This window comes from Clytia hemisphaerica, unplaced genomic scaffold (genome assembly GCF_902728285.1).
Source record: "Clytia hemisphaerica strain Z4C2 unplaced genomic scaffold, Clytia hemisphaerica genome assembly, whole genome shotgun sequence".
Taxonomy (NCBI): Eukaryota; Metazoa; Cnidaria; class Hydrozoa; order Leptothecata; family Clytiidae; genus Clytia; species Clytia hemisphaerica.
The window spans coordinates 259455-287221 of record NW_027103272.1 but is presented as its reverse complement, the minus strand read 5'-3'; the positions used below and the strand labels follow the sequence as shown (position 1 = coordinate 287221).

The 27767-nt window shown below is 34.7% G+C and overlaps 1 protein-coding gene across 1 annotated transcript; it reads left to right on the top strand.

Annotated features, from left to right (window-relative positions):
• The first annotated feature begins 227 nt into the window (after positions 1-227).
• Positions 228-27078, top strand: LOC136801954 (eIF-2-alpha kinase GCN2-like). Its single transcript, XM_067058655.1, has 23 exons — positions 228-366; positions 1159-1274; positions 1527-1629; positions 2021-2203; positions 2964-3020; positions 3840-4005; positions 6460-6650; positions 7193-7306; positions 7880-8029; positions 8435-8641; positions 9207-9307; positions 9646-9922; positions 10447-10580; positions 11186-11479; positions 11941-12145; positions 12645-12812; positions 13396-13518; positions 14701-15036; positions 16611-17718; positions 17984-18420; positions 19373-19513; positions 25672-25827; positions 26681-27078. The coding sequence occupies exons 1-23, from the start codon at positions 289-291 to the stop codon at positions 26903-26905; spliced, it is 5070 nt and encodes a 1689-aa protein (XP_066914756.1). The 5' UTR covers positions 228-288; the 3' UTR covers positions 26906-27078.
• Positions 27079-27767: the final 689 nt, after the last annotated feature.

The window sequence follows — 27767 nt, the reverse complement described above, 5'->3', positions numbered from 1 at the left end:
CAAACTCGATGAAATCATGAAAAAGGTTAGATTTTATCAAAATAGATACAGTAGCCTTGCAAAGTCCTTTTTAAATTAACCAGCAATAAAATTTTTTGATTTGAAATAACTTTCAATAGAGTTTTTATTAGATTGCAATTTTTTTGCTTGGGCTTAATTAAAAAATATTCGATAGCGATGAACTTACCAAGTATAAATCTCTTTCATATTATAACAATGTTTTCAAATATTAGACAAAAAATTTCAAAAATGTAGGCATATTTAGTATAAAACTTCCAATTCTTTGCCATGGCTTCTGAAGAACAACTAGAAGAGCTTGAGGCTATTCAAGCAATCTTTATGGATGAGTACAAAGATCACTCTAAGGTATGTTTAGTTTCTGTTATTGGGCTCTTCCAGAAAATGCCAGTACATGGGGGGTGGAGTATATATTGTCCGGAGGATAGCAAAAAATCATCAAAATTTGCCTTGTCCGGGGGGTAAATCACTGAAAAATGTTATATCCTCCACCTCCTATATTCAAATTTTTTCTGGGAAAGCCCATTGTAGGAAATAATTTTTTTACTTAATTTTCACAGATCAATAAACTTTGGCTCTTTTAAAGTCTGTCTCAATATAATTTGCAGCTGAGATAATTAAAGGTTTTAACCTTCGATAGAATTAGAATTGGATAGCGGTTTTGTGCTTGTTGAAAAGATAAACAGGAGTGGAACATTATTCAAAATAAGAAAATTCAAAACAAAGATCTGAAAATGAAGATTGAAAATGAAGAAGAAAAAAATCAATTTCTTCAATAACTGTGCTATGATTATCATTTTTCCCACACATAATTCTGTAATTCTAGAAGATCATCTACATGAAAACATTTTGAAAATGATTAATCCAATCGAAAGATACAGACCAAAGTTTACCATCAAAAAACAGCAAGATTCTACAAGAAGTTGATTTTCTTCTTCATTTTCTCTTCTTTTTTTTTCTATCAAAAATCCTATCAAAGGTTCTCTTAGCCTTTCTCGTCTCCGCTGCAGATTATATTGAGACAGACTTCAGTTTCTTTTCCAACTTCTACAATGTATTATTATTAGTTTCTATTGCACTTTCTGCAACAAATCATCAAAAATAACCTTAACAACCTAATCCTGACTTCTATTTTCTTAGAAAAATTGCTCTCCTGAGTTTACAATTCAATTGGTTCCGTTGCAAAGCACAATAGCCAAAGATGTACATGCAAGACTTGGTTTGAGAGTTAAATTCACCACCACATACCCTAACGAGTAAGCATTGTGGTTCCCTTTTATTTCATTTTTTGCAATACCAATCAACAAAACCTACTGATTTAACAAGAGCATGAAAGATGTCCGGAAAGATTGTAACAGTAACATGTGGTCAAGCTCGCACTGTTTTGACTTGCAACAGCAAGGAAGACGTAGAGAGTGGCCAAACAATTTTTCTTAAACACAGTAAATCTCTACACTAATTTATGTCAGAGACCTACTAAAATTGAGACTTCGTTTTTCTTCTTCTAGCCCACCCATCTTTAGCTTTGAAGATACAAAAGGTCTTTCTGATGAAGATTTAAAATCATTGAAGAAAGAGATTATGACACAGGCTGAAGAGTTGTGTGGAGAGGTAAAAAGTGTTTCATCAAAAATAATTTTTATCATTCCTTCAATTTTTAAAGATAATCTAACTTGTATTTAGCTTGTATGATTTGCTTTTTAGCTGACGTCAGTATGCTTACAACGTTTACAACAAACCTTAGAAGGTTGCTTGAAATAGCAATCGATTTCAATTCAACCTTAAGAGTGAAAATTTTTTTGTCTTGCTTTAGCAGCCCAAACCCAGTAATGAGCTATTTTAAAGACTGATTAAAGAAAGGGATAGAATGTTTATTCTCTTAAATTTTTTCACCTTGGATTTATTTGCGGGAGGTTACAGTGCTAGATCTTGTATGCTTTCACTCGGCAACTGTTAATTTTGATTTGCTTTTGTTCATGATATAATATCTTTAACTATACAGGTCATGATCCTTCAACTGACACATCACATTCAAGAGTTCCTGTACCGCCACAACAAGCCATCGTTATCGTTCTTTGAACAAATGGTACAAAACCAAATGAAACAGGAGGAGTTACAAAATTTGGAACAACAAAAAATAGAAGCAGAAAGAGTTGCGCAAGATAGAGAACAAGATGAAAACGTTGTAAGATACACTCTTTTTTATTATTGTGCTTGAATGATAATCTATTTAGGATCAGTAATTTCAAACCATGTTTTGGGTTTTTCATTTATAAGGTAGAAAAAGTGGCAATCTAGTTTAATCACCATTAGAAGCAGTGCCTACCTTATTATCCATATTAGGGAGGGGGTGGACGAACATGTTCAGGTCAAAAAATCTCTTGAAAATGTCCAGATACTCCTGCAACAAACCCTGGAATAAAGACCTCTTTGCATAATTGCACAAATTGCATAGTTTGTATCCATTCCCCCTTTTTAATAGGGGGATACCCTCGCCTTTGTAGGTGGTACCAAGATTAGCCACAGTCTGTTTTAAAGTAGAAATATGTACCACCAAAGCACAAAATTGTGCATCATGCTAATAAAAACGCTAGTTTTATTGTTATATTGTGATATTGTTTGCTTCTGACTGTGTACATTTTGTACTCTTTCATCACTTCGGTGTTGCATAGAGCCAGTTTCCTTTGAAACAGATTTTCTCTAAAAAAGGGGGTATAATTGTATACTTAATGCTGACTTATGTTAAGCAGAGCTGTATTATTAATGGTTGGGAATTTATACAGACCTTTTTTATTTTAATTAATTGTATAAACAATGAAAATGATATTAGTCAGCATAACAATGAATCACATTATATTCATTTCCATTTGTATATTTTCATGCCTACATTATTCTGTATAATGGCCCCAAGCTTTAAACATGTAGTCTTTCATTTTGTATTTTAGATTCGTCAGGTTGAGGAAGAATTAAAGAAGCGAACTGAAGTCAAACGAAAACGTCAGGTATACTGAAAAATTATGATTATAATTTTTTATATTTATTATTTTTATTATATTTGAGACTTCGATTTTTATGTTTTTTATTTTTTCTTCCTACAAGTGGAGTCGCCATAGTTCGAATGTCTCCTTAACTCGAACAAGTTTTCAGTTCCCTTAAGTTAATGTCGCATAAATCTTTCTCCATTACTCGAAATTCTCTTAACTCGAACACATTTGCGTTCCCTGTGTGCTTGTTCGAGTTATAGAGACTCAACTGTTGTCTTGTTGGTTGTCTACCTTAAAACTCTTGATATGCAAATAAACTAAAAGCATTAAATAAAACCGATCTCTAAAAGAAGCCATATCTGCCATCTTTGGTTTTTTTTTTTAATTGGTACCCGCAAAGAAGCTATTGCAGTGTTAAAATTTTGCCCAACGGCAAATGGCGCTACATCACAAGTAGGCAAGCAAAAGTAGTACTAGCGGATACCACTTTAAAAAACTCCGATCAGAGTATTCTGCTTGGCCAAGATTGAGAAACAGCCTTCACATTCTATATAAAGCTCAATGGGGGACTTTGAATCTTTTTTCCATTATTTCAAAATATTATGGTAATAATTGTTATGAAATGTTCGTGTCAATGTAGATTTCACAGACTGGAGTCGTTTATAATGAATGTAATACAATGTAATGCAAGTGTGTTATAATGATAATACGATAATTTTTACGGGATAATGTGCAATTTGTTCCTTCCATTATTTCTTGTTCATTTTCTACTATGTCTGAATTAGTCGTCTAGTATTACAAACAGCAAGTTTCACTATTTCATACATTTCTCACCAGGTCTCTCAATGTCAGCAGTCTTCACCACAACAAAGCTCCTTATTCGTCAACAAGGTAGAGACCATCCCACGCAAGCTACCCTTCAAATGTTCACAAGATAGACAGAAATTCTTCGTGTACCAGTTCAAAGATGGCAATAAGAAAGTCTTTTGTAGCTCATGCATAGGTAAGGATAGCCTCGAGATCTATGCTATGATTTCTTCTTTTATTAACTGATGGCAAAATGAATAGCATAGTTTGGGCTATCAGTTTGAATTTCCAAGCATCAAATAGCATTTGAAAACACAGTCGATCAATTTTGTTATTCTTTCACTTTCACACGCTTTCTTAGAAAAAAAATGCAAGGTTCTAAACTTATTTATTTAATTTTAGTAAGTGAGGACAGCGCTAAATTTGAATGGGCTTTTCCAGAAATAGTCCGTGTCCCCCCCTGTTGAGGAGCGGAGCGGATATCTAGGGGGTAAAGTGTCTTTTCAAGTAAAAAATACGATATCCAGGGGTAAGCATTTTTATAAGAGAGGATATCCAGAAATCTTTACTAATAAAGTAAGATATCCAAAGGGTTCGATACTTAAAAAAATCAATATCCTCAACAGTGGGGGTATTTTCTTTTTCTGGAAAAGCCCAATCTCCTACTGTAATTTTTTTTGGGTCGAAAACTTCCTCACAGGTCGAACCCGTCCAATATACATCAGATTATAAAAATACAGGATGGGATTCCTCTCCTAGGTAAGCAGGGAAGGCTTCTATCAGAGATATCTTAAAACACTATATAAGGAATTTCAGTCAATTTCTTCCATCACACGATGTACACGTTTTTTTATAAGAACGTAAGGCTTCGCTGGCCAAAATGTTAAGAAAAATTTCTTAGGAAAATGGACAAAATTACATTAAAAATGGGGAAAATGGTAAGAGCATTTTTAGGCTTGAAACTCAAAAAGTTAAGAATATCTATAAGGCTTCAAAAATTTTGGATGTTCCTACAGTTACTTTTTTGTGGTTATAAACAATAAAGAAATACAATAATGGGGTTAAAATGTGAATTTTCTAAGAAAAAAGTCGTTCGGGTGTCAAAAAAGATTGACGAGTTTTAAAAAGCTCGTATTACACTGTAAAAGAGAATCAAAAACAAATTGATGGAACTTTGTTTGCTTGTCGAAAGCTATCAATTTTGTGACGTGTAGGAGGGTTCCTTTCTTTCGTTGGCATAGCCTGGAGTAAGAGATTGTACTTATTAAGTTGGTGAAATATTTAGTTTAGTAAGTAGTCAAATTGATTTTAAAACGAAGGAATACTTCAGATTTTTTTTTGAGCTAATGAGCACTAGGGTGTATTAAAGATGTTCTGATTTGCATTTGACGAATTTGTTAGTTGAGGAATTTTGCAGGAATAATGCAGTGTTCTCGATGTCCAAGACTTATAATTATACTCTCAGATTTGATCTTTTCTCAAGAGTTAATACTGGTATCCTATTGGCTATCCACAACTTATTAATCTCCATGCGTAGAAGAAAACACACTCTAGGAATGACTGCCATTAATGCTCTTTGTCCTCTGATTTTTATAACAAGAACCTGTAAGAACGAGAGTGCCTACCTCTTTATTTACGTTACTCCTAGTGACTGCAAGTGAGCGAATTTTTAAACGAGTGTTTCAACCATAATGCGTACATTATAGCATAGTTTCTTATTTTGGTTACACTGTATTACTCGTGAGCAGGCTACAGGCTCATAGCTGTTATACTTATAGCATGTTATAGCTTGACTCAATAATTCAATAAGTTTATGCTATTATAAAGCAGTCTAGGTTTGTTACACGCTTGGAACAAGATTTTCCCACTACGATTTTCTGGAGTTTTGGTTGTAATAAACGTCATCTTCTGAATATAGTGAGGATTTTAAGATAGGAGGGCGAGAAAGGGCCTACTTCGTAACATTAAAAAAGAACGACAAATTTAAAAAAGAACGACAAATTTTACAATCCACAACTCCGACTGAAAGTGACTGTACCACCCCTACGTATTCATTCCTTTATGTGATTTGCGAATAATAACGACTACAGTTTATAAATACGCATGCGTTTTAACTTTATTTGAAAATGAAACAATAGATGCGAAGTAAACACTTTCTCTATGTGATTTTCAAGTTTGTGTAGGTCTTTGGTAGGTATTGTACAATTTTTATTAGGTGTTCCCTACAACGACGGTGTCACGAGAAAAATTTAACAAGAAGCCGAACCGGTATGAAGGCCCAGTGACAGATCAATAGTCAAATGTTTGTATGCAATGGTATAAAGCGCCGTTTCTTCCAAAATGAACTTGAATTGAAACGCGCTGCTTTTTCATACAAACAGTACCACGAAAAGCAACATGCTAATGAAAAGCTCTCTGGGCCAATTACAAATCCATTACTTCGAGGTTTTTCGGAATAAGATTCTTTTAGAATGGTTAGCTTATAAATGTACTTAGCATTCAATTATCGAAATTAACTTAGCAACGAAACAAAGAAGTTGTGGAAGTTAGATCAGGGGACCCTTGCGTTTGGAAACGGACGCCCTATCGGCCATGTATTGCTTCCACGATACGTTGATAACCTGAAGATTTTATTTTTCAAAATCAATAGGTCACTTCTACGTCGGCGCATGCACCGTTCTCGCTATCGATGAAAGTGATGGCAACAAACTTTCTCTCACTGAATGGAAATGGAAATCTCAACAAAGTGCTCATCATCAACAACAGAAAAAGAAAGTTCATTTCACATCATCAAGTGGTAGTTCTGGTGGGGAGAAACAAATTGATGACCAGGCTAAACAGGTACCATATTGGAGCTAATTTTCGCGGGAACTAATATTCGCGGTCGAAAAAAAAATCGGCAACGTTGCATTTCGCGGGTTTTAATTTTCGTGGTTTTGCCCTTTTTGGACAGATTTCTTTCATTTTCCTAGGGATTTTTCAAATTTTTTCGATAAAATTGGAAAAAATTGTATTTCGCGGGCTTAAATTTTCGCGGTTTTGCCAAAGAACCGTGAAAAACGCTAAAATTAATTCCCACGAAAATTAGTTCCAATAAGGTATTTATAACTTACAAAGGGCTCATAAAGTTTTGCCGTCTCAAACAGATTACCGTCTCAGCGAAGTTTAAAAAGAAGCTTTTCCGTTTCCAAATTCAATAAAATTCTGCAAAATTGAAGAAACTTGCCTAATCTTTATTTTAAAGTCCAGTTCCGTCTGAGAGGAAAAATTTGCTTTGACTACTGTTATAATTTACGAAGTGTTCAAATCTCCCTTGGTTAAACAACTTACTTTTAATCATCAGCCCTTTTACTTTTGTTTGATCTGACATTTTGATTTTTCAGATTCAAAGCATCACCCAAGAATTCAATTATCTGAAAAGTAAAGTGAACTATGGAGGTTTGATCAATTACCACGCGCTCGATTTTGATCATAGTGCTACCAATATTTCTGCAAAGGTGAAGTTTTTAGTTTTGCACGCTTTTTTTATAAGAACACGAGGCTCGCTTTGGTCGAAACCTAAGAACAAATTAAGAATAAGCCCAGCTTCAGATCTCAGAAATGGCTAAGCAAATGCTGGTTTTAAGTCTCTTTAAAGTCATCAAGAACATTTTAAGAACATTCACCTGGGAATCACGAAAAATAAGCCTCAACTAAAATTTGTCTTTGCCTTGATTCATCCGTGAGGTGATAAATGCTGTGTATTACGCTGTGTATTATATCTGAACTGGTTGTTCAAAAAACGTGTATGAATTGTACTTTAAAAGATTTCAGTATACCTTTCATGAATTGTGTATCGTTTTTTTTTTTGCTTTGCTTTTATCACCCCTACTCCTTTTCTTAGATATTATGCATAGACGATTGAATTATTGACTGATAATGATCAGTGCATAATACACAGCCAGTCAGCCAGCCAGCGTAATTTTTTCCTTGAAATTCTTGATTCCCGAAAACCTCAGAAAAGAATTGAATTTGAAAAATAATTTATTTTATACTCTTAAATAGTTTTATTCATTCTTCCAATCGTACAGCTTTTATCAGACAGTATTACCGGTCTATGCTTGGCATCGTATCTGCAAGAAGACGGATTGCCATTATCGTTGTTACATCATATTTGTCGACAGATCGTGGACGGGCTTTATTTCTTACACTCCAAGTCAGTCGTTCATCATAACTTAAACGTATGTCTGCTTGTTTTATCAGGATTTTCTTTTTTAGAGATCTTGTATGTGAGAAAAGTCAGAATGTCTTTGAAGTGTAATCAGCATTTTTTTAGTATTTTAGTTCTATTGTTTATGAAATGTTCATGAAGCTTTGTTTGCCAAAAATATGACATTATCGAGATGATTAAATGATATCACTTCATAATCTCAAATTTTCAAATATTTTTATGATTTCAAATGTGCGTACACACCCAAAGGAAAAGTGGCAGTTTCGACGTTTTTTTATTACGAGGAGGAAGGGAGGGTAAATAACATGGAATGGGTCGGGAATTTACTTGTTTATCATAATTTTAGTCCATGATTCCCTTTCCAAGTCTAATTTAAATCTCATCTGCATGTGCTTTTCTCCCTATAACATCTTAGCTTGAAACCACTTTCATCAACGAGCAAAACGAAGTCACATTAAGCGGTTATGCGATGGTGAGAAGGATATGTGATTTGTGTATATCCCCCTCATCTTCTTCCTCTTTCAATGACAAAACAGAAGAGGAAGAACAGAATGGTGGGCGTGGCAAGTTGTTGTTTCGCCAAGACATGAAAGCTGGGAAGAAAGGAGATATTTATAATATGGTAAGAAGATTTTTCCAAGGGAAATTTTCCTGCCGTTTTCAAATTTTGTTCAGTTGTAGGAACAGCAAAATCTCTTAAAGTGGTCACTCGTTAAAAATAAAAACAAAATTTCCACATATATTCTTTCTTCTACATTAGACTAGCACTGCTACTCGCATGACATTTTTAACACTCCCCAAAGGTTATGGCGAATTAACTCTCTTTTTCCAACTTAAAATGTCACGACTTCAGCGACAAAAGTTTTCCTAAGCAGCCAATTTATGAATGATCAATCAAAACTTGTCAAACATTCTTGACTGTGAAATAAAATTCAATCAGTCTATAATAGTCTATTAGGTTTATTTCAAAGGGGGAAGAGTATATTGGAGTCATTTATAATGCGTGTAATACAGTAGTATAGGCGTAATATGATAATACGATTATTCGATTATTGTCACGGGATATAGTTTGTATATAAACTAAAATTTGTTCCCTCCATTACTTTTTGCTTTATTTATACTATGTCTGAATTAGTCGCCCATCTTGCTAGACTAGGGGAATAGAGAGAATATCAAATTTTTTTTAGGGTTTGATTGCACTTTCCTTGTATCAAGGACATTCTCTTATCCAATTACCAATCGACTTTCCAGAAGATCTACCCGATGCTCTTCTCTCCTTCTTAAAAAGGTTTGTTTTCATCGATCTTTTAACGCCTTAGTGCAAAATAGTTTCCTTCCCAGTTGGTGTAAAAAAATTAGATTTGAATTTTGGTTGCGGTATAAAATTTTGGGTAAATGTTTTGGTCGGAGATAAAAAAAATCGGGTACAAGTTTTGGTTGGGTGATAAAATGTCGGGGAAATATTTCGCCGGGGAAAAATTTCGTCACCCCCTCAAAATTTTCGTCACTTTCTCCCGACATTTTTTCCCCGATAATGTAATGTGCTAATCTTTTTGTGTAAAATCCATTTTCCGTCTCAGACGAAAAACCTCGCTCTGACCACTGTTTTACGTTTTTTATTTCAAGTTGTTTGGATGTTGAGGAAGACAAACGATCAACTGCAGCGCAACTTCTTCAACATGCATTCATCTGCGATAAAATCATCGACAACCCGAAAACGAAACATACTCAACAAAACAATGGTGCTTCGAAAAACGACCATTCTGAGAGTAACTCTCACATGGAAAGACAATTGATCATGCAACCATTTTTTAGAGAGAACTTTCAAGGGAAATCCAGGTTGTTGAATGAATTTGATACAATAGAATGGTTAGGGAAAGGTGGATTTGGAAGTGTCTTAAAGGTAGGAAAAGTTTTTGTTTCAGGCTATCGCTTTTATATCGCTATGAGGTTGAATTATTTCATTCCTTGAAAAACAGTGTTTATTCAAATGATCCGTCAATCTTTAGGACGCGTTCTCAGTTTGTTTAGATTTAAACAAAGAAGTCCATCACTCCGTTACTTCCGTAAATATTTTTTATTTCAAATGCATGTACAAGCCGCAACCAAGAGAACAATGCGAATCTCGATTTAATTTTTTATTCGGGTATGTTAAAAACAGGGTGGTATGGGCGCGGTATGGTATGGTATATCGCGGCGCTCCTGGGTCCATACCTACCGGTACGGTACAGGACCGAAAAGTTGAGCGACCTCATATGAGCATATCTCATATACGCGTTTTCAGTTTTCAGTTTTTTTTTATTCTTGGTGGGGTTAAGAAAACAAGCCGACATGGTCCAGACCTATCGGCACAAAACCGAAAAAGTTGATCTCATATGATACCAGTTGCACTTAATGGGATAATCAATCCGCATTTTTTGATTTCAGGTGAAGAACAAACTTGACGGCAACTTTTACGCATTGAAACGTATACGATTGAACCCAAGCAATTTACAGTTGAACAAGCGAATCACCAGAGAAGTGAAGTTACTTTCAAGACTCAACCACGAGAATGTCGTCAGGTATGAGAATTCTACTTTTTCAGCATGTTGATCAAATAAATAAGGTTACTTTTTGAAAAGTTTTTCAGCTTTCAAAAGGATTACTAAACTGCTATTTCCTTGGTGCTGTCACTCAACATTCGCATATCCTTACGAAATTTCAAAAAAAATTAGGGATAAAGAGTTTACCTATGCAATACTGGAAACTGGGTCTCCTAGCTCACTTTTAGGGGGAGGAGCGCTGCGCAAGAAAATCTCATTGATATTCGCAAAAACAGGTCGCGCGTTTGACCGTCCCTCTACGTAAGAGCTTGTGATTCTCTCTTTATTGGGCTTTTACAGAAATAGTCCGTGCCCCCGTCCCCCCCCCCTGTTGAGGTATACCCAGGAGGTTAACAATTTTTGTTCAAAAGTGGATATCCAGGGGGTTAAATATCTACAAGGGAGCGGATATCCAGGGGGTTGAGCACATTTTTAAGAGTAGGATATCCAGGGGGTTCGATACTTCGAAAAATCAATATCCTAAACAGGGGGGGGGGTAAATTTTTTTTCTGGAAAAGCCCATTAACGCAGACTGAATAAAAAATTTACTTGTTTCGGTTAATATTCAACATTCCCTCTTCCAGATATTTCAATTCTTGGATCGAAGCCGAAGAAAACAAATTAACTGATGAATCTTCATTCAACGAGACTGATTCATACACCAGCGCCACAACAAACTCACCCAAGAGAAACATCCAAGGCCACCAACAGCAGCAGCAATCACCACCAAAACAACCAAAACCTCTGGAAGATTTGTTGCTAGAGAATGATGTTTTTGATGAGGACTTCTGTAGGTTTCCAGTGGCTACTGGTGGTAGTGGACAGATGTCAAATAGGACGAACAGCTCCTGGTGTGAAATGTCTGCAGATATTGATAGGTACAAAATTATTAATATTTCTTTAGGCTTTGCAGGTACCAGAGATGCTAATTATTGTTTTAATTCCCAATACTATACATATGGTGAGCCTGAAAACAAATTTTCCGGATTTTTTTGAATAATTTTTTTCCTTCTCAACTTAAAAGTACAGCAATTTTTCTCGATTTAAAGGCATAATTTTCATTTTATATTCAAAGGTATTTTCTTCAATATCAAGGCCTTTTCAAATTAAAAATGGTAAAAAGAACTGCCGAAAAATAAGCGACCAAGACTCAGCCAAGATTAAGACGTTCTAATAAGAAAGTGTACAAATGCCTTGAAACTCTCTTTTGTTTTCTCTCACTCAAAGGCAAGAAACATCATCATCAGGAAGCGAGTCAGACTCAGACGAAGATTAAGACGTTCTAATAAGAAAGTGTATAAATGCCTTGAAACGCTCTTTTGTTTTCTCTCACTCAAAGGCAAGAAACATCATCATCAGGAAGCGAGTCAGACTCAGACGAAGATAGCGGAGGAATCTTCAAAAAGCCAACAACAGCAACAACAATAAGAAAGACAACGTTGAAGAAAACGAGGCCGTCTTACCACGACTCTTCTGACGGTGGTATCGTTTTTAATGACGATTCGGTGTTACAGTTTGGTGATTTCCTCGATTCTGAAGATGAGGCGAGAATCTATTTTCTTTTTTGGTGAAACTGTTTTTTTTTCTATCTGACAAAGATTGTTGGATTATGGGATTTATGGCGTCAGTAAAATGTGTATTAAGATTGAAATAAAGCAGCTTCTAATATAAATTTGATAAATTTTATATTATACCCCACAAAAAAGTAACAATAGATGCATCGAACACCTTTTTTTAATGGTGGGATTTACACATCATAAACCAATGGATGGGTAGTCAAGGAAAACCCTTAATTGCGGTAGAATTTAGTATGGATTGCTGATGGATTCATTAAAACTATTCATGATATGCACCACTGCAATGACTTCACGAAAGTATGCAACTTTTCTGTTTTTTTCCACCCAATACGTCACTTTTTCTATTGTTTAAGTGACGTATTGGTTGGAAAATTCTCAGAAGTTCTCAGAAGACTGTCAAGTGCTGCATATCATGAATACGAAACTTTTTGACATCTTTACGCATTTATTTTTTCTTTCTTCACAGGACTCAGACAATGATGAAACAGATGCAACAGATACAACAGCATCCACAACCAACAAAACCTCTAAAACAACAACATCAACGACCACAGCCACAACCAACAACAATACAGAAACCACAGAATCAAGTCTCGGTGATGGTCCTCGTTCAGTTCAATACCTTTACATTCAAGTGAGTTCAATCAAGCGAGTTTTCGAATTATAGGACTTTGAATGGGCTGTTCCATTTAAAATCAGGGGGGGGGGATTGGACGAACCCTTTCAAGCCAAAAATGATTTTTGAGGTAAGGATACCCCCTGGAAAAATCTGCAAAAAAAAGCCTTTGGGAAAATGCTTATTCGTACTTTAAATGTGGGGGTGGACAAACTAAAATCAGTCTTTTTACCCTTGGAAGTTTTGGAATAACTTTTTTACATCATAGAAAAAATTAATGAATATTTCTTAGACCTTGGACCCTCCGGGAATTCTTCGGATTACCTCCTAGAAATGTTCGTCCATGCCCCTGTGTGGATATTAAAAATGGAATGGCGCATACATAATTAAATGTGTTTCGCTACGTACTCTTGTATGATGTTCACATAACAGGATTTGTTCCAATTTTTTTTTGTTTTATTCACACCCGATGATTGTCTGTAAGGCATGAAACAGACTGTAATGTTTTTTTTTTAAAGAAATAGAATTTTTAAATTCATACTATAGCTCTACGTTAATATATGGAGCCACAAATTACTGATATTATACCTTTTACATTCAGATGGAATACTGCGAGAAAAGCACACTGCGTGATATGATCAATGACGGTGTTTACATGAGTGGGGAAAAAGTTGGACGACATTTCCGTGAGATTGTTGAAGGTCTTGCGCACGTTCATTCACAGGTAAATGGCCTTTCTCTTTCTCTTAAAAACGCATTGAGCATACAAAGTTCTTCCGTCTCGGTGAGTGAGGCTTTTTCGTCTCCAAGTTCAACAAAATTCTGTAAAACTCGAAGAATCTTGCCTAATTTTAAAACAATACGTCAGCTTAGGGAATTTCCCCATTCCTGAAGGTAATATTTTACGTACATGTGAAAAAAGCTTAGTTTGCTTATGTTCAAAATGTTTTGAACGGAAGGAAAAGCCACAATAAAAACTCGCAATGAAAACGTAATGTCGGGGAAATTCCCAAAAGTCGAAAAGATAGCCCAACGATGTAAAAATAATAGATAACCAACTACCTCTAGAAGGCACTTCTCCCAAGAGAACAACCATTGTTTTCCTATTGAAATGAGCACTCCTTTAAATAGCTCTGTGTGCAGTGCGTGTTATGCTTTTATTAGCTAGATTTTGACACACTTTTTGACATCCACTGAATTGATAGAAAATTTGAATTGTTATTTACTGCAAATTTTGGAATTTTTTTCAAAAGATAAAGGTACCAATCTTTAGACAAATTGACTACGGATCGGCCTGATACCACTTAATCTTCATCTGGATAAATAAAGGCTCATAAAATGATATTATCTGAAAATATATATGTGTGATTTGAAGTGCGATATCTCACGAATGAAAAGTGCATGAAGGTTGCCTGATACAAAATAAACAGATGAATGTTTATAGAACAATAATATCTAATTAAAAAATTCCTTCTGTGAGGCTGCCTATAGGAAAATACACTTTTTCTAACCCAAATTTTGGAAAAATATACATCACGTGATCGATTCTGTCCAATAGAAGGTTGCAAATGAAGCAAGTTTTTATTTAATTGCACTTTTTACGATGCAAAATGTCATTAATATTTTTACAACCATAACACGGATGTTTTTTGAGAATCAAGGCAAGTTGGTTATCTATTATTTTTACATCGTTGGATAGCCTTACTAATGATTTTCCGTAACTTTGCTTTGACTGCTTACTGCAAGTAAGTTACCTTCAAATTCTTTGAAAACAACCTGTCGTCGAGGGGCCTTTCATTTTTCGTATTTATTTGTTTGAAAATTGAAAATTGATAGAATTGATAGAATTGATAGAACGTCGAATTAGAGAGCGCCAACTGTAATTACATTGTATGGCTTTTTTTAGAACATCATTCACCGCGATTTAAAACCGTTCAACATTTTTCTCGACTCAAAAGACCGCATTAAAATCGGAGACTTCGGTCTCGCCACTTCGCACACCTCAATATTAAAAGAAACACCGGTCATCCATCAGGACCCTTCCGTAGCATCGAGCGATAAAATGACCGGTAAAGTTGGTACGGTACTCTACGTTGCACCGGAATTGGGTATTGCGAGAGGGCGAATAAAGTTTTCACAGAAAGTGGATATGTATTCACTTGGGATTATTTTGTTTGAGATGTGCTATCGACCCTTGACGACGGGTATGGAACGAGTGGAAACTATCGGGTCACTGCGTTCTGTAAGCTACTACTTTTGCTTTTGTATACTTTATTCAAACTTTGCTGCTACTACCACGCCTACCCTCCTCTTATTTACTCGCTGTAAGCTTTTTAGACCTACCCCGGTGGAGGTCCTATAAATTAACCTCTGTCCGTTCGTTCATCCTTCCGTCCGTCCGTTCGTCCGTTCGTTACCAACTTTTCTCAGGATTGAATCATTAGTTTTTTCTGATTTTTTGCACAAAGATGTGTAACTACAAACCCTCGAAAGTGATGGAGCCCGATTTTCGAAAAAAAAATTTTTTTGGTCAAATTTCGGCCAAAAAACGGCTATAAAACGGGTTTTTTGGACTTTGTGAAAAATTGGATCATTAATTTTTTCTGATTTTTTGCACAGGTAAAAGATGGCTCAAGCAGATTTTTGCAAAAAATTTTGTTGGCTCAAAAAACGCTGTTTATCTATAAGAATCACTATTGATAAGCATACAACAATGTTCTCGGTCAAAATACTCAATTTTTTTATGAGATGTTTTTTTTGCTCATGAGGGTTACTTTTTTTATAAGCACATTATCAATTACTTAGGTATAGGTTCTCTCGAAATCGGCGTTTTCCTTCTTTATGATTTTTTGCACAAAGATGCATAACTATAAACCCTCGAATGTGACGGAGCTCGATTTTTGGAGAAAATAAAATTTGGGTAAATTTCAGCTAAAAAACGGCTAAAAAAAGGGTTTATTGGATCGTTGTTTTTTTTCTGATTTCTTGTATGAAAGTAGGTAAAAGATGGCTCAAGCAGATTTTTATAAAAAAAGAATTTTTCAGCTCAAAAAATCTTTATCTATAAGAATCACTATTAATAAGTATACATCAATGTTTTTAGCCAAATTACTCAATTTTTTTGATGAGATAGATGTTTTTTGTGCTCACGAAGTCTTGAATATGAAAGAATATTTCAAGAGCATGAAATTTTGTTTCTAAACGCTTTGTTTTATAAGAAAAAAACAACTACTTTGAATAGATCGTCACTATCTTTGTTCTGAATGATTGTTTAATGGTCACGCTCACGTAGATATCAATTATATATATGTGTTAAATGCATAACCAGGTAGGTCCATAAAAGTATCACTTGTTATTAACGCAAGAACTTCGATGCTCACTTTATTTGTCTATATCTTAGGCGAGACCAATTTAATTTGTTGTTTTACGGGCCCGACCGACCTTATTTTGCTTAAATCAAAAAAATAATTATATTGAATTTATACTAAAATATATTTCACACACTAGTTATTTGTAAGAATTAAATTTGAATAAAGCTGAAAATTAATTCAAGAAATTTAAAATTTAGAAAATCAAGCAAGCATTCCATACACTAAAATTTTAAAAGTGAACTTTTGATCCAGATATTTTTTGGAAAATATTTTTAGTACCTTACCAACCCTGATAAATGAAAAATTTATTCTTATTTTACCGACCGACCGACCCATATTTTTCTAACGATTTGCCCGTAGAACAACAAATTAAATTGGTCTCGCCTTATAACACTTTTGCTTGTTAATGTTATAATTGTAATATTTTTCACCCTTTTTATAATAGGAAAAGATAAAGATGCCTGAAGATTTCCAAGTCAAGAAATTCAAAAAAGCCAAAGAGATCATTAAATGGTTGTTAAACCATTCTCCAGATGAACGCCCGACCGCGCAAGAGTTATTGGAAAGCGGTAAGGTTCCATCGCAAATCGAAGATTCGCAACTGGACGAACTTTTAAGGCGTACTTTAGATCAAACAAACTCTACACGTTATCAGAAACTCATGTCCACTTTATTCAATGAACCTACCAATCCTGTTAATGATCAAATCTATGATAGTGAACTACACGGCAAAACGCAAGAAAGTATTTTGAAAAACGCCACTATCTTGAAACACGCTAAAGATATTATTGAGAAGATTTTCATTAAACATGGCGGTGTTTCTATAGAGGTTCCACTTTTGATACCAAAATCCAAACATTTTGATAACCTAAACAATGTAGCTACTGTTATGGATCAGAGTGGCGTTCAACTGTGCCTACCGTATGATTCCCGTGTTTCGTTTGCGCGCTACGTGTCCCGTAACAACGTGAATCAGCTACGGCGTTATTATTTCGGGAAATTATTCCGGGATCAGAAAATCCGATGTGCACACCCGATTCCATTGTGGGAATGTTCATTCGATATTATAACAGAATCTCACTCAATGTTGATACCGATAGTCGAACTCATGTACATTGTTGTTGAACTTACTAAAGAATTTCCTCAAACCAGTCAAAGAAATTTCTACATACAAATCAACCACTCGAATATTCTGAAAGCTATATTCGTCCAAAACAGCTTTTCAGAAGAACTCAAACTAAAAATCTTAAGTATATTATCAACGACGCGAAACAAAAAGAATCTTCTGGAGCGTCTACAAGAACTGTTTTTGGAAGCTGAGCTTCAAGACCATATTATAGCCCGTGTACTACCTCTATTTACTTTCGAAGGAACTCTATCGAAAGCTAAAGATGTTTTACAAGGACTCCGCAAGACTAAAGCGAACATTAGCAATTTAGTGAAGCAGGCTTTTTCAGATTTGGAGAGAGTTACACAGCTACTTCATGACCTTGATGCAGCAATCACAATCAATATTTGTACTTCGCTCACGACAGTGTCTACCTCCGTTTCAGGTATTGGAAATTGCTTTGAGAAACTATTATTTCGACTCTAATTTCCTCGATCTTTAGCTTGCCAACAGTATAAAATAGAAGAGTCAGAATCAAATTCTCTGACTACATTTAGCCCGATCTAGGACTTTTTCAAGAATATCTAAAACAAATATTAGGTTATGCCCTTTCATTGTAATATCTTCGTTCTAGATCAAAGACTGAAAGAGAATCTTGAACTAAGAAAAATTGGAATTTAGATTGTAAGATTCAGATCTCCAAATTTTAGGGATGACGTTTCAATTTGTGGCAGAGAATCTGAAGAAAAAGAAGTACGGTGGTTTGGACATTCTAGCTGTTGGAGGCTGCTATAACCAACTCGTTGAATCATTCAGCAAATACGCCAAGACATCTGTCCTTCCCACAGCTGTAGGTGTCAGTATTGCAGTAGAGAAGATTTTTCTGGGGGTCGCCGAACAGATGCAGGAAGAAGACTCAACAGCCCCTACACATCATGTTCTAGTCTGTAGCATTTCTATCAATAAACCTAACGTTGAGATGATGTTGAAGGTTCTACAAGAACTATGGTCTGCAGGCATTTCTGCTAGTTTGTTTTCGTACGATTTAAGTCAGGATTACACGCAAGAGGAGATTCAAGAACACTGTCGAGAAAATAACATCATGTGTTTTGTGGTTCTTAAAGATACAGATGTTGACTTTGTAAGGGTAAGTGTCTGCCGCCTTTTTTAGGTATGAAAATTTTCTGTATTGTTACACACTATCGGAAATAGGAAAATTTTCGCCATTATGGAAGCAGGTGTGCGAATCTGTAGGATGTAATCCCTTACGCAAATCGAACGTTTGCTTCGATAATGGCGGAAATATGTGACTTAAGGGCTCTGATCATAGTCGAAAAATTGATTTTAGTTTTTGAACACAAAAGTTATGTTTTAGGTTCTTTAACACTTTAAACAAAGAATTGCCTTTATAAATTGCTGTTTAAGCAAATCCCTGAAGAGTAATTAAGAATTTAATTGCAAAAATGACGCTATGAACTTTAAAAAGACGTTAATAATATGTTGCATTACCTTTTTGTATAAAAAGTGCTAAGCTTTAATGGGTAACCTTTTTGTTTCAAACTACTTTCAAATTGTCCGCAAAGTATTAAACTGTTTTGAATTTTCCGGAAAATTTTTCTGGATTAATGCACAAAAGTTATTGCTGTTTTTCTATGAAACATTTGGATATAAAATTGATCAAAAAGCACTATTTTCAAGATTTTGAGACAAATAAGCTTTCCGAAAAATTTCCGAAAATTTAATTTTAGTTTGGTAAAAGATACACCATCTACCGCAAAAAAATTTTTGAAAATGTTTTTTCTTCGCCGAGAATAAGCTTTTCAAAGTTGAAATACTTTTCTTCGCAGAAGTCTTCATTTTCTTCTTCATCAAATTTTTTCATTTTTTCAGACTCAATGATAATGGGTCTAACAGAAAATGTATAACATGTCATAGTTTTGTTTGCTACATCAAGTAGAAATTTCTATTTTGTACGTAGCAAATATTAAAATTTCACTATGGTCAGAGCCCTTAACAAAACATAGAAACCTCAATACCTTTGACTACATATCCTCTAAAGCGTGAAGTACCACATGAAGTATCCTTAAATAACCTTTTAGGTGAAAACGAGAGAAAAAGAGAAGTTTTTGGATTACCGCGTGTCACGGAAAGAGTTGTGTGATTACATCAAACAGAAGCAGTTCAACAAGTTTGAAAGCACTCAAACGAAAGATACTGAAGTCCCACTGCCAGTGGTTAAGGTAATAGTCAGTCAGCTGAGGTCACATAAAAAAGTGCAGTAGCTACAAAGTTTGCAAGCAAACTTTAAACAGTTGTTTTCAATAGATATGACCTTTCTGAACACAAAATCATCAACGGGACAGTTTGAAAATATTTTCGTATTTGATGACATCACAAGCAAAATGAAAATTTTTATGAAAAAAAGCATAGACATATCATATACCAATCGACGCGTTTTTTGACGTAGATTAAGAAAAAGGTCAGTAACTATGTCTGAAAATTTGATAATAAAAAGCTTCCGAAGTTTTGATGACGTCATATTTACACTTTCTTTAGGATCGATTTTCTCGAGTTAGGTTGAGAAATCATATATATCCACTTAAAAGTCTTCTATCTCGATTTTTGAGAGCTTTCGAATGGCGGTCTTAGATTTCAATTTTGATAAGTTTGAACTTTTGATTTTTTTTTCGTCTCGGACAGGTAAAATTGATGTCACGGACATAAAGGAAAAGCGTCCTAACTTTTTATAGCAAAATTTTCAGATATGGTTACTGACCATTTCTTAATCTACGTTAAAAAACGCTTCGATCGGTATATAACATGTCTTGTTGGTTCTCAAAAAATTTTCAGTTAGCCTATGGGCACGCATGACGTCATCCTGTCAAAGCTCACCTCATGTATTCATGTAAATAAAGAAGAAAACAAATTCCGAATAGGTGCATCTTCGAGAAACTCAAAATTTAAGTTATCAAAAAGAATAACACATGATGTAAAATATGGTCGATATTTCGATTCACTTGCTAAATCATTATCAAGACAGAGTAAAATGAAATTCTAAAAGCATTACTTTATGTACAAGTTCAGTAAAAATTAGAAAAATTATGAAATGCATCAAGGGAATAAAACGATTGCTAAAACAAAAGAAAGAAGGACTAAGGGGAATAGAGACGCAATAGAAGCGATATGTGTCAATGTAATAAAATATAATTAATTAAAATAATTGAAGCTCCTTGGAGGCCTTAAGTCCATGATTCAAGGTAGGCTTCTTTTGTTTAATACAAAAGGCTTCTCTAAATTCTAATATATATGTATCACCAGTATCAATTACTTTGGTGTTGTCTCTGATTAAATTTAATTTGAATTCATCACCATCGACATCATTAAAAGGGGTTATTGATACCAAATAAGTGTTCACATTCCAGGCCAATTATCAACGTGCGACTTGATTGATGATTCGTCACGTGTCGCATGTTCCTTTGTTCTCTGGGAGAGGGTACGTTTGGTCAAACCGATGTAAGATGCGGTACAACCGGGGCAGGCGAATTCATAAATAACGTACGACTTGCTAAGACTTTTTATCTTATCTTTCATATTTGTGAAGAAAGAGAGTTTAGTCACTGAATATTTTGTTACAAAATTTACCCTTTCTTTGGTACAACGACTAAGTTTTCGCCAACATTGCTTTACAAGTTGATCACCAACGTCACCAGCATAATGAACATTAAAGTATACCTTTTTTCTTTTGTCATCATCGGTATTGGGTTTGTCTTTAGGATTAGACAGGACACGTTTAATCATTGCATTGATGACGGATTTTGGATATTTGTTCCAGGAAGCGAATTTCTTTATCATCTCGAGTTCAGGATGAAGCTTGTTCTTTGAGCAGAGTTTCTTTGCCCTCGTGATCAGAGATCGCATCCATGCAGTTTTCCATTTCCAGGGTACGAAAGAGTGTGCTGGTTGGTACTGACCAGTGTGTGTGTCTTTACGAAAGATAGCTATTCCATCGGGACAGATTTCGAGATCGAGAAAATGAGGTACTTGATTTTCAAAGAGGTCGACAGTGAATTGAAGATTTTTATCAAACTTGTTGAACTTTTCAAGAATGGATTCTATATCAGAACGTTTCACTAAGAGTAATGTATCATCGACGTACCTTGCATAAAACTTAATTGTTCCTTTATTGATGAGTTTAGAGACGACTCGTTTTTCCAGTTCGGTCATGATAATATTTGCTAAGACGGGACCAAGTGATTTCTTTTTGATAACTTAAATTTTGAGTTTCTCGAAGATGCACCTATTCGGAATTTGTTTTCTTCTTTATTTAATCAATGTTTCGGCTGGAAAAGGATTCTGTATTCATGTAAACAGTGTTAAAAATTGCAGTGGACTCTCTCTAATTTGATCTTCGAATTTGAGGAAGATTCGAATTACAGAGAGTAGTTTGAACCACTTTCCAGCTGAGGGGACCAATATATTAGTTCGAATTAGAGAAAGATTCGAATAATGGAAGTTTGAATTAGATTGATTTGACTGTATTCCGTTTCTTATTCCGGATTTCCCCGTCTCATTGAAGTACACCTCTTAATCCAATAAATTTTCGCGCGCCTTTTATTTTAACTTTTTTCTAAAGCCTTTGTTAGAATACAATAGCTTCGCGGAGAACAAAAGAAATTTTCGATCGTTATCAAAAACGTTTTTGTTAAAAGCTGCCTTATATGATATGGATCTTTTGTGCCAAATTTCATTCAAAGAGACCAATTTGAAGTCAAGGGATGGTGCAGTTAAAGCCCCCCCCCCCTACTTCTGAACGGCCCCTAAAAGCCTAGTAGGAATAGACCTTTTTCATAAATTACGTCACGAACGTCACTTGCCTCGTTTTGAAATTATTGCTATGGTGGTTAACTCCCAGCGGATTTTTATAAAACTACTAGACTAGCAAACTAGTCTGTAAATTAATCATGTCAGAGGGCGGGAACATAAAGGCGGCGGGCGTTTGCTAGAATAGGAGCTGCGTAGGAGAGCGAGCAAAAGTTGGTGAGAGGCTGCTGATATACAGACTAGAACATTCTGCCACGGCTTCATTTTGGAGGTTGTGAGAACGGAGGAGTGCTTTCCTAAATTTTGGAGGGAGAAAAGCCGACAGACCACTTTGTTTTGAATTTTGGGTGGTGGAGGAGCCACCTTTCAAGTTTTGAAACTTTTACATCTTTAGTTGTTTTTGTTATTCATACATTCTTAGAAAGGTAAGTATTTGCAATTTAGCTTCAGTTTTCTACAATCATCAAAAGTGTACAAGGATTATTCAGTTTTCCTTATGCAGGTTGGTGGTATATGTTACGTGCTTTTGGGGCTTTTTGCTAGCCTCTTTCATTCAAGGTAAGAAATATTTTTTCTAACAGTCTAATTTGGTTCCACCTAAATACTTTTTGCTTTTTAATTTTAGTACTTACAGGCTACTTGTTAAGGAACTTGATTACTCTAGTCTCATTGTGGCTAAGTGAACCCCTCCAACACTCTTTTCTATGAATACAACAGTAACACTAACCAGGCAGGAACTCTGCTCAAAAGTACCCAACAAAATAACCTTTTTGAAAAAATTTTGACACTATTTTAAGAATAATAACATATCATAATAATCAATAATTCTGACACTTTTAATATCTCACGATAACCTAACACAGGTTTTCAAGCCGTACCAAAAATTTTTTTGGTACGGTTTGAAAACTATTTTTGGGTTATCGTGAGAATAAACAGCGTTTCCTGGTTAGTTTAAAGAAACTGCAAAGATTATCCCTCTCATCACTCTCAATGTCATTACTGCCAGGCTGCTGTCTGACAGTCCGACCCTCTTCAACAGACTCACTGCTACAAAAAACAACCTGTCCTGACTGTCAGCATGTAGCGTACCAGCCAAGCACAGGAAAATTACACGTACACATAGAAAATTAAATGGAAAACTTACAGAAAAGTACTTACTTTTAATAGTTAAGATGCCATATGTTGAATAACTAAAACTCCAACCTCAAAACAATGACACATTGGTGCATAATTATTATTATAAGTGTATGATTATAATTAAGTATTTCAGTCTGTCGAATGAAAAATGTAACATCTGTCATGTACAAATTTAATTTGTGAAAAATTGAAATTTGCAGAATTTAGTGCTGTGATAAGATAGCTCTGATAGAAAATCCAGAGTTTATATGGTGACAGAAAAGTTTTTGGGTACACATATTCATGATTTTAGAAAAATGCAGTATTTTTGTCATGAGAAGAGAATTATTGTAAATTCTGACCTTTTTCTATAGACTGTGGCTATGTGCTGAAGAATTTTCTTGTCACACACAAAAACAAAATGCTGAAAAATTAACCTTACACTTTAAGATTTATGGCTAAATTTTTTTGGGAGTTTTCTTGCCACACTAATTTTACAATTTAATATTATAATTATTTAAATTAAAGTTACCTATTTGAGAAATTTTTGTTGTCAAACTGAGAATTCTGAATTTTCACCGTAATATAAATTGTGACAAATTTTCATCTACGTACAACTATAATTTTGGGGAAATCCCACTTGTTCGACAGTATACTTGTCCGACGGTACATTTGTTAGACCGGTTGATCGACAGTTATTAGTTCGACACCCATTTGCTCGACTGCATGGTTGTTCGACGACCACTTGTTCGACACTCTTCTCTCAAACAACTGGTCTGTTGAACAACTATATAGATTGTCGAACAAGTGGATTGTCAATCAACTGGGTTGTCGATCATTTTGGCACCCATTTGTTCCACAACCCACTTGTTCGACATTCAATTTGACAAGAATTTGTTGAACAAGTAAGCTGTGGAAAAAATGGGTTGTTGAACATGTGACATATACTTATCACCCATTTTTCTGTAAATTGTAAGTATGTGTACTATAAAATTAACTTCACACTTGAAGATTTATGGCTGAATGAAAAAAATGAGTTTTCTTGCCACACTAATCTGGCAATTTAAAAGTATGTAAATGTTTAAAGTTATAGTAGGTACTATGTGTACAGTACGTTTGAGAAATTTTTGTTGCCAAACTGAGAATTCTTAATTTTCTCCATAAATTCTGCTAAATTTCCCTCTACGTAAGTATATATAAGTTTTGGAAAAAATACTAGAATTGAGTAAAACATAAGTCATGGCGAATTTAATCATTTTTAGATGTAAGAAGACTTTTAATATTTCATAATTTGAAAGAAAATATTTTTTGGAGAAATTTGTCAGTGCCGCTTTACCATAACTTTATTTCTACTCAAAACTGTGTAATTTTATCATAGGGATAGATACAGTACGTATTAAACTCAAAACAAAGGGATAACCAGGTAGATATTCACAAAAGTTTGTAGCACTTCCAATACACACGACATTGTGTCAGTGTCGTGTAGTAGTCTCTGGTAGTCCAACAGCCATATATTTTTGATAAAGAACCTTTGACTTGTGAGTCCTGGAAAATTAAAACGTCTTATGTGTTTGAGTGTCAGTAAATAATTGTTAGCTACTGTACCTGGGTTATCCCTTTGATTACCACCTGCAAACCTAGGAAAAAGAAAGCTGAAATGAAAAAAAAACTCACAGTCCATAGTGTTTGCAATCTGAATACTCCATTCCTAAAATTGAATGAGTTATGAATAGGAAAAGATAACAAGTCAACAAGTTCTGATAACTGATGTTACAAGATTTTCCATCTTCTCTTGCCTCTCAAATCAAAACAAAAAACAAATCAAAAATGAGCCAAAGAATTTTGCATGCAGAGAACCATGAAGAAAAGCCACATATACACAAAGAAGAGACTCATCAATAAGAAACAAGAAACAAAACAAAATCTTTTCAAATAAAAATTTCCACTAGAAGTCAGCCATTATTTTTTCCAATCACTCCCTCCTCAAAAATCAAAACAACACGATCTGCGACTTTGACGGAAGTTTTCATTTCTCATTTCACGAATTTCTCAAAGTTCATTCATTTCTACAACGCCGAAATCTGGCGTTGTAAGATTGGGCCTTCAGCTTAGCCGTTTTTTCCTTCCTGGGGTTTCGCTCCAGTCGGGCTTTCAGCCCTCGCCGCCGACAAAATTTCTTCCTACGCTTACCTAACTCCTACGCTCACTTCTCCCGCGTGATACCGTTCCAGCCCGACTGGCGTGCCAGTCTATAAAACTACTTATTTCTATTCGTAAAAAAAATTATTTAATAATTTAATAATCACCAATTGTAATTGTATGAATACGAGGCAAGTGATGTTCGTGACGTAATTTATGAAAAGGTTAAATCATGAAAGTTTTGCCGACAAACATGCTACAGGGCGATGTTCGCCTTCATGCTATTCACCTTTTTTATATTCTATATTTCTTTCATTTTCAGCAAAGTTCAGTCAATTTAGGTCTACCATCTTTCTTTTTCACCTATGTATCATTGGCGGAGCCAAACAGAAAACGTCTTTACGAAAGTCGATTCAAATCCAAACATCAAATGGAATTAGCCCAATATCTTGGCAATGTTGACATTCAAGTTGTAGCTGTAAGAAAGATTTAGTTGCAGTTTTTCAGAAATCTAGGCCACGTTTGTAAAATGATCTATTTACTCTTTAATCAACAACGTAAAATGCGGAAAATTTTTATCAGTGGATAAAGGTATTTCTTAAAACTGTCCCATAATTAGAGAGGTGATTGTATCCTATGTTTTCTTACTGCATAGGATCTGAAAACTAAAAGTTTTATTGTTACACGTTTTTTTATAAGAGCATCCAAGCTTTTGGATGTTTTTCTTTTCTTTTTTCCTGGAGTCTTTTCAAAAATATTCTTATTTTCACCATTTTGTGGAGTATTTTAATGCTACTTCCTTAGATATTTGGTTTTTTAGAGTGAAGGAAGCTTTAAAATGTTCTTAGCTTGTTTTTTTTTGGTATTTTGATCATCGAAACCTTATGTTCTAATATAGTTTGTTCTTATAAAGAACGTGTATTTCCTTTCCCATTGAGGATTCAGTATTTTATCTATGTATTAAAACCTTAAGTTTTTATCTGCTAGTTCAGCATTATTCACATAAAGGGCTGTTTCATTAAATTTCGATACAGGGGGACGAACCTTTTGAAGGCAAAAAAAGATTCTTAGAAACGTATGGGAACCCCCTGGAAAATGGCAAAGTTTGGTTTTCAAAAGAACCCTTACAAACATTTTTTCGTACCTTAAACGTGAGGGTGGACGAAGTAAAATCAGTCTTTTACACCCTGGAAATTTTAGAATAGCACTTTACTCTCTGGAAAATGAAGAAATACTCTTTTATACCCTCCATTCCAACATTGCTCAAACATGGCTCAAATTTTAGTTAATAAATTCTTTTGTGTTTTGAAACATTTAACTTATTTTCATAGGTTTCACTGGACAATTCTGAATTGAAAACTGTCGCCGCTTATCTTGAACTAAAAGGTTCATATGACGAGTTTGAGAAAAGTATGCAAGAAATTATCGATATTTATCAAAAGAATGGTCCTTCGATGAAACGCTTGTGTATGACGCTGCAAAAAGTTTACTCTGAGAGTAATAGTATTATTGTCTTGTATTCGTATAAGATTGAAAGCTACAAAGTTTTACTGTAACCTATACGGTAAACACTAAAAAGACCGGGATTTGGACATCGGATTGAAATTTTAGGTAACTATTGGCAAATTCTGACTTATTTTGAAGTGCTTCTGTTTGCATTAAGATCAAGAATTTTGATGATACATATTCCCGCCATAAGAATCTCTGTAAAGATAAACATTTTTTATAAGAACATGTTCTTAACTTTTGAGTTGTAAGCCTAAAAATGTTCTTAAAGTGTTCTTATTTTCACCATTTTGTGGATATTTTTGTCCATTTTCCTAAGAAATTGGGTGTTTCCGAGTCCGCGGAGCCTTAAAATGTTCTTAACTTGTTCTTAATTTCTGGCCTGTGTTATATAGTTTGTTCTCATAGAAAGGCTGTATTTACCGCTATATCGCTTTTTCTAATTCCCCAAAAAATCTTCTTCTATACTTGTTGGAGACCCTCGAATTGATGTCTACTTCACCGCAATCGGTGTTCTTGTATTACAGATATTTAGAAGTATAGTATGTATATTATTATATTATGATTTGATATACTTTATTTACAACATATTATATGTAATTTGGATAACGTTTTTTAGAGAATTTTCATTGCTTTTGTATAACACTCGGATAATGTTGTTTTTGGAGAAGCAGGAAGAGTTTTTTTAAGGTATTTCCTACAGATATCTTATATAAAACACTAGATAGAGCTACTCTCTATTCCCCAAGCAACGACAGTTAAAGCAAAATAATCTACCATTTTCGATGAGATTAGACAAGAAGTACAGTAGACCATAGTTCGGCACCAGCAATTCGTTCAATCAAAACAAACAACCTGCATAGCGCGAAGCAAGGAGTCGAGAGAGTGGTCTTGATCAATCAAATTGCCGGC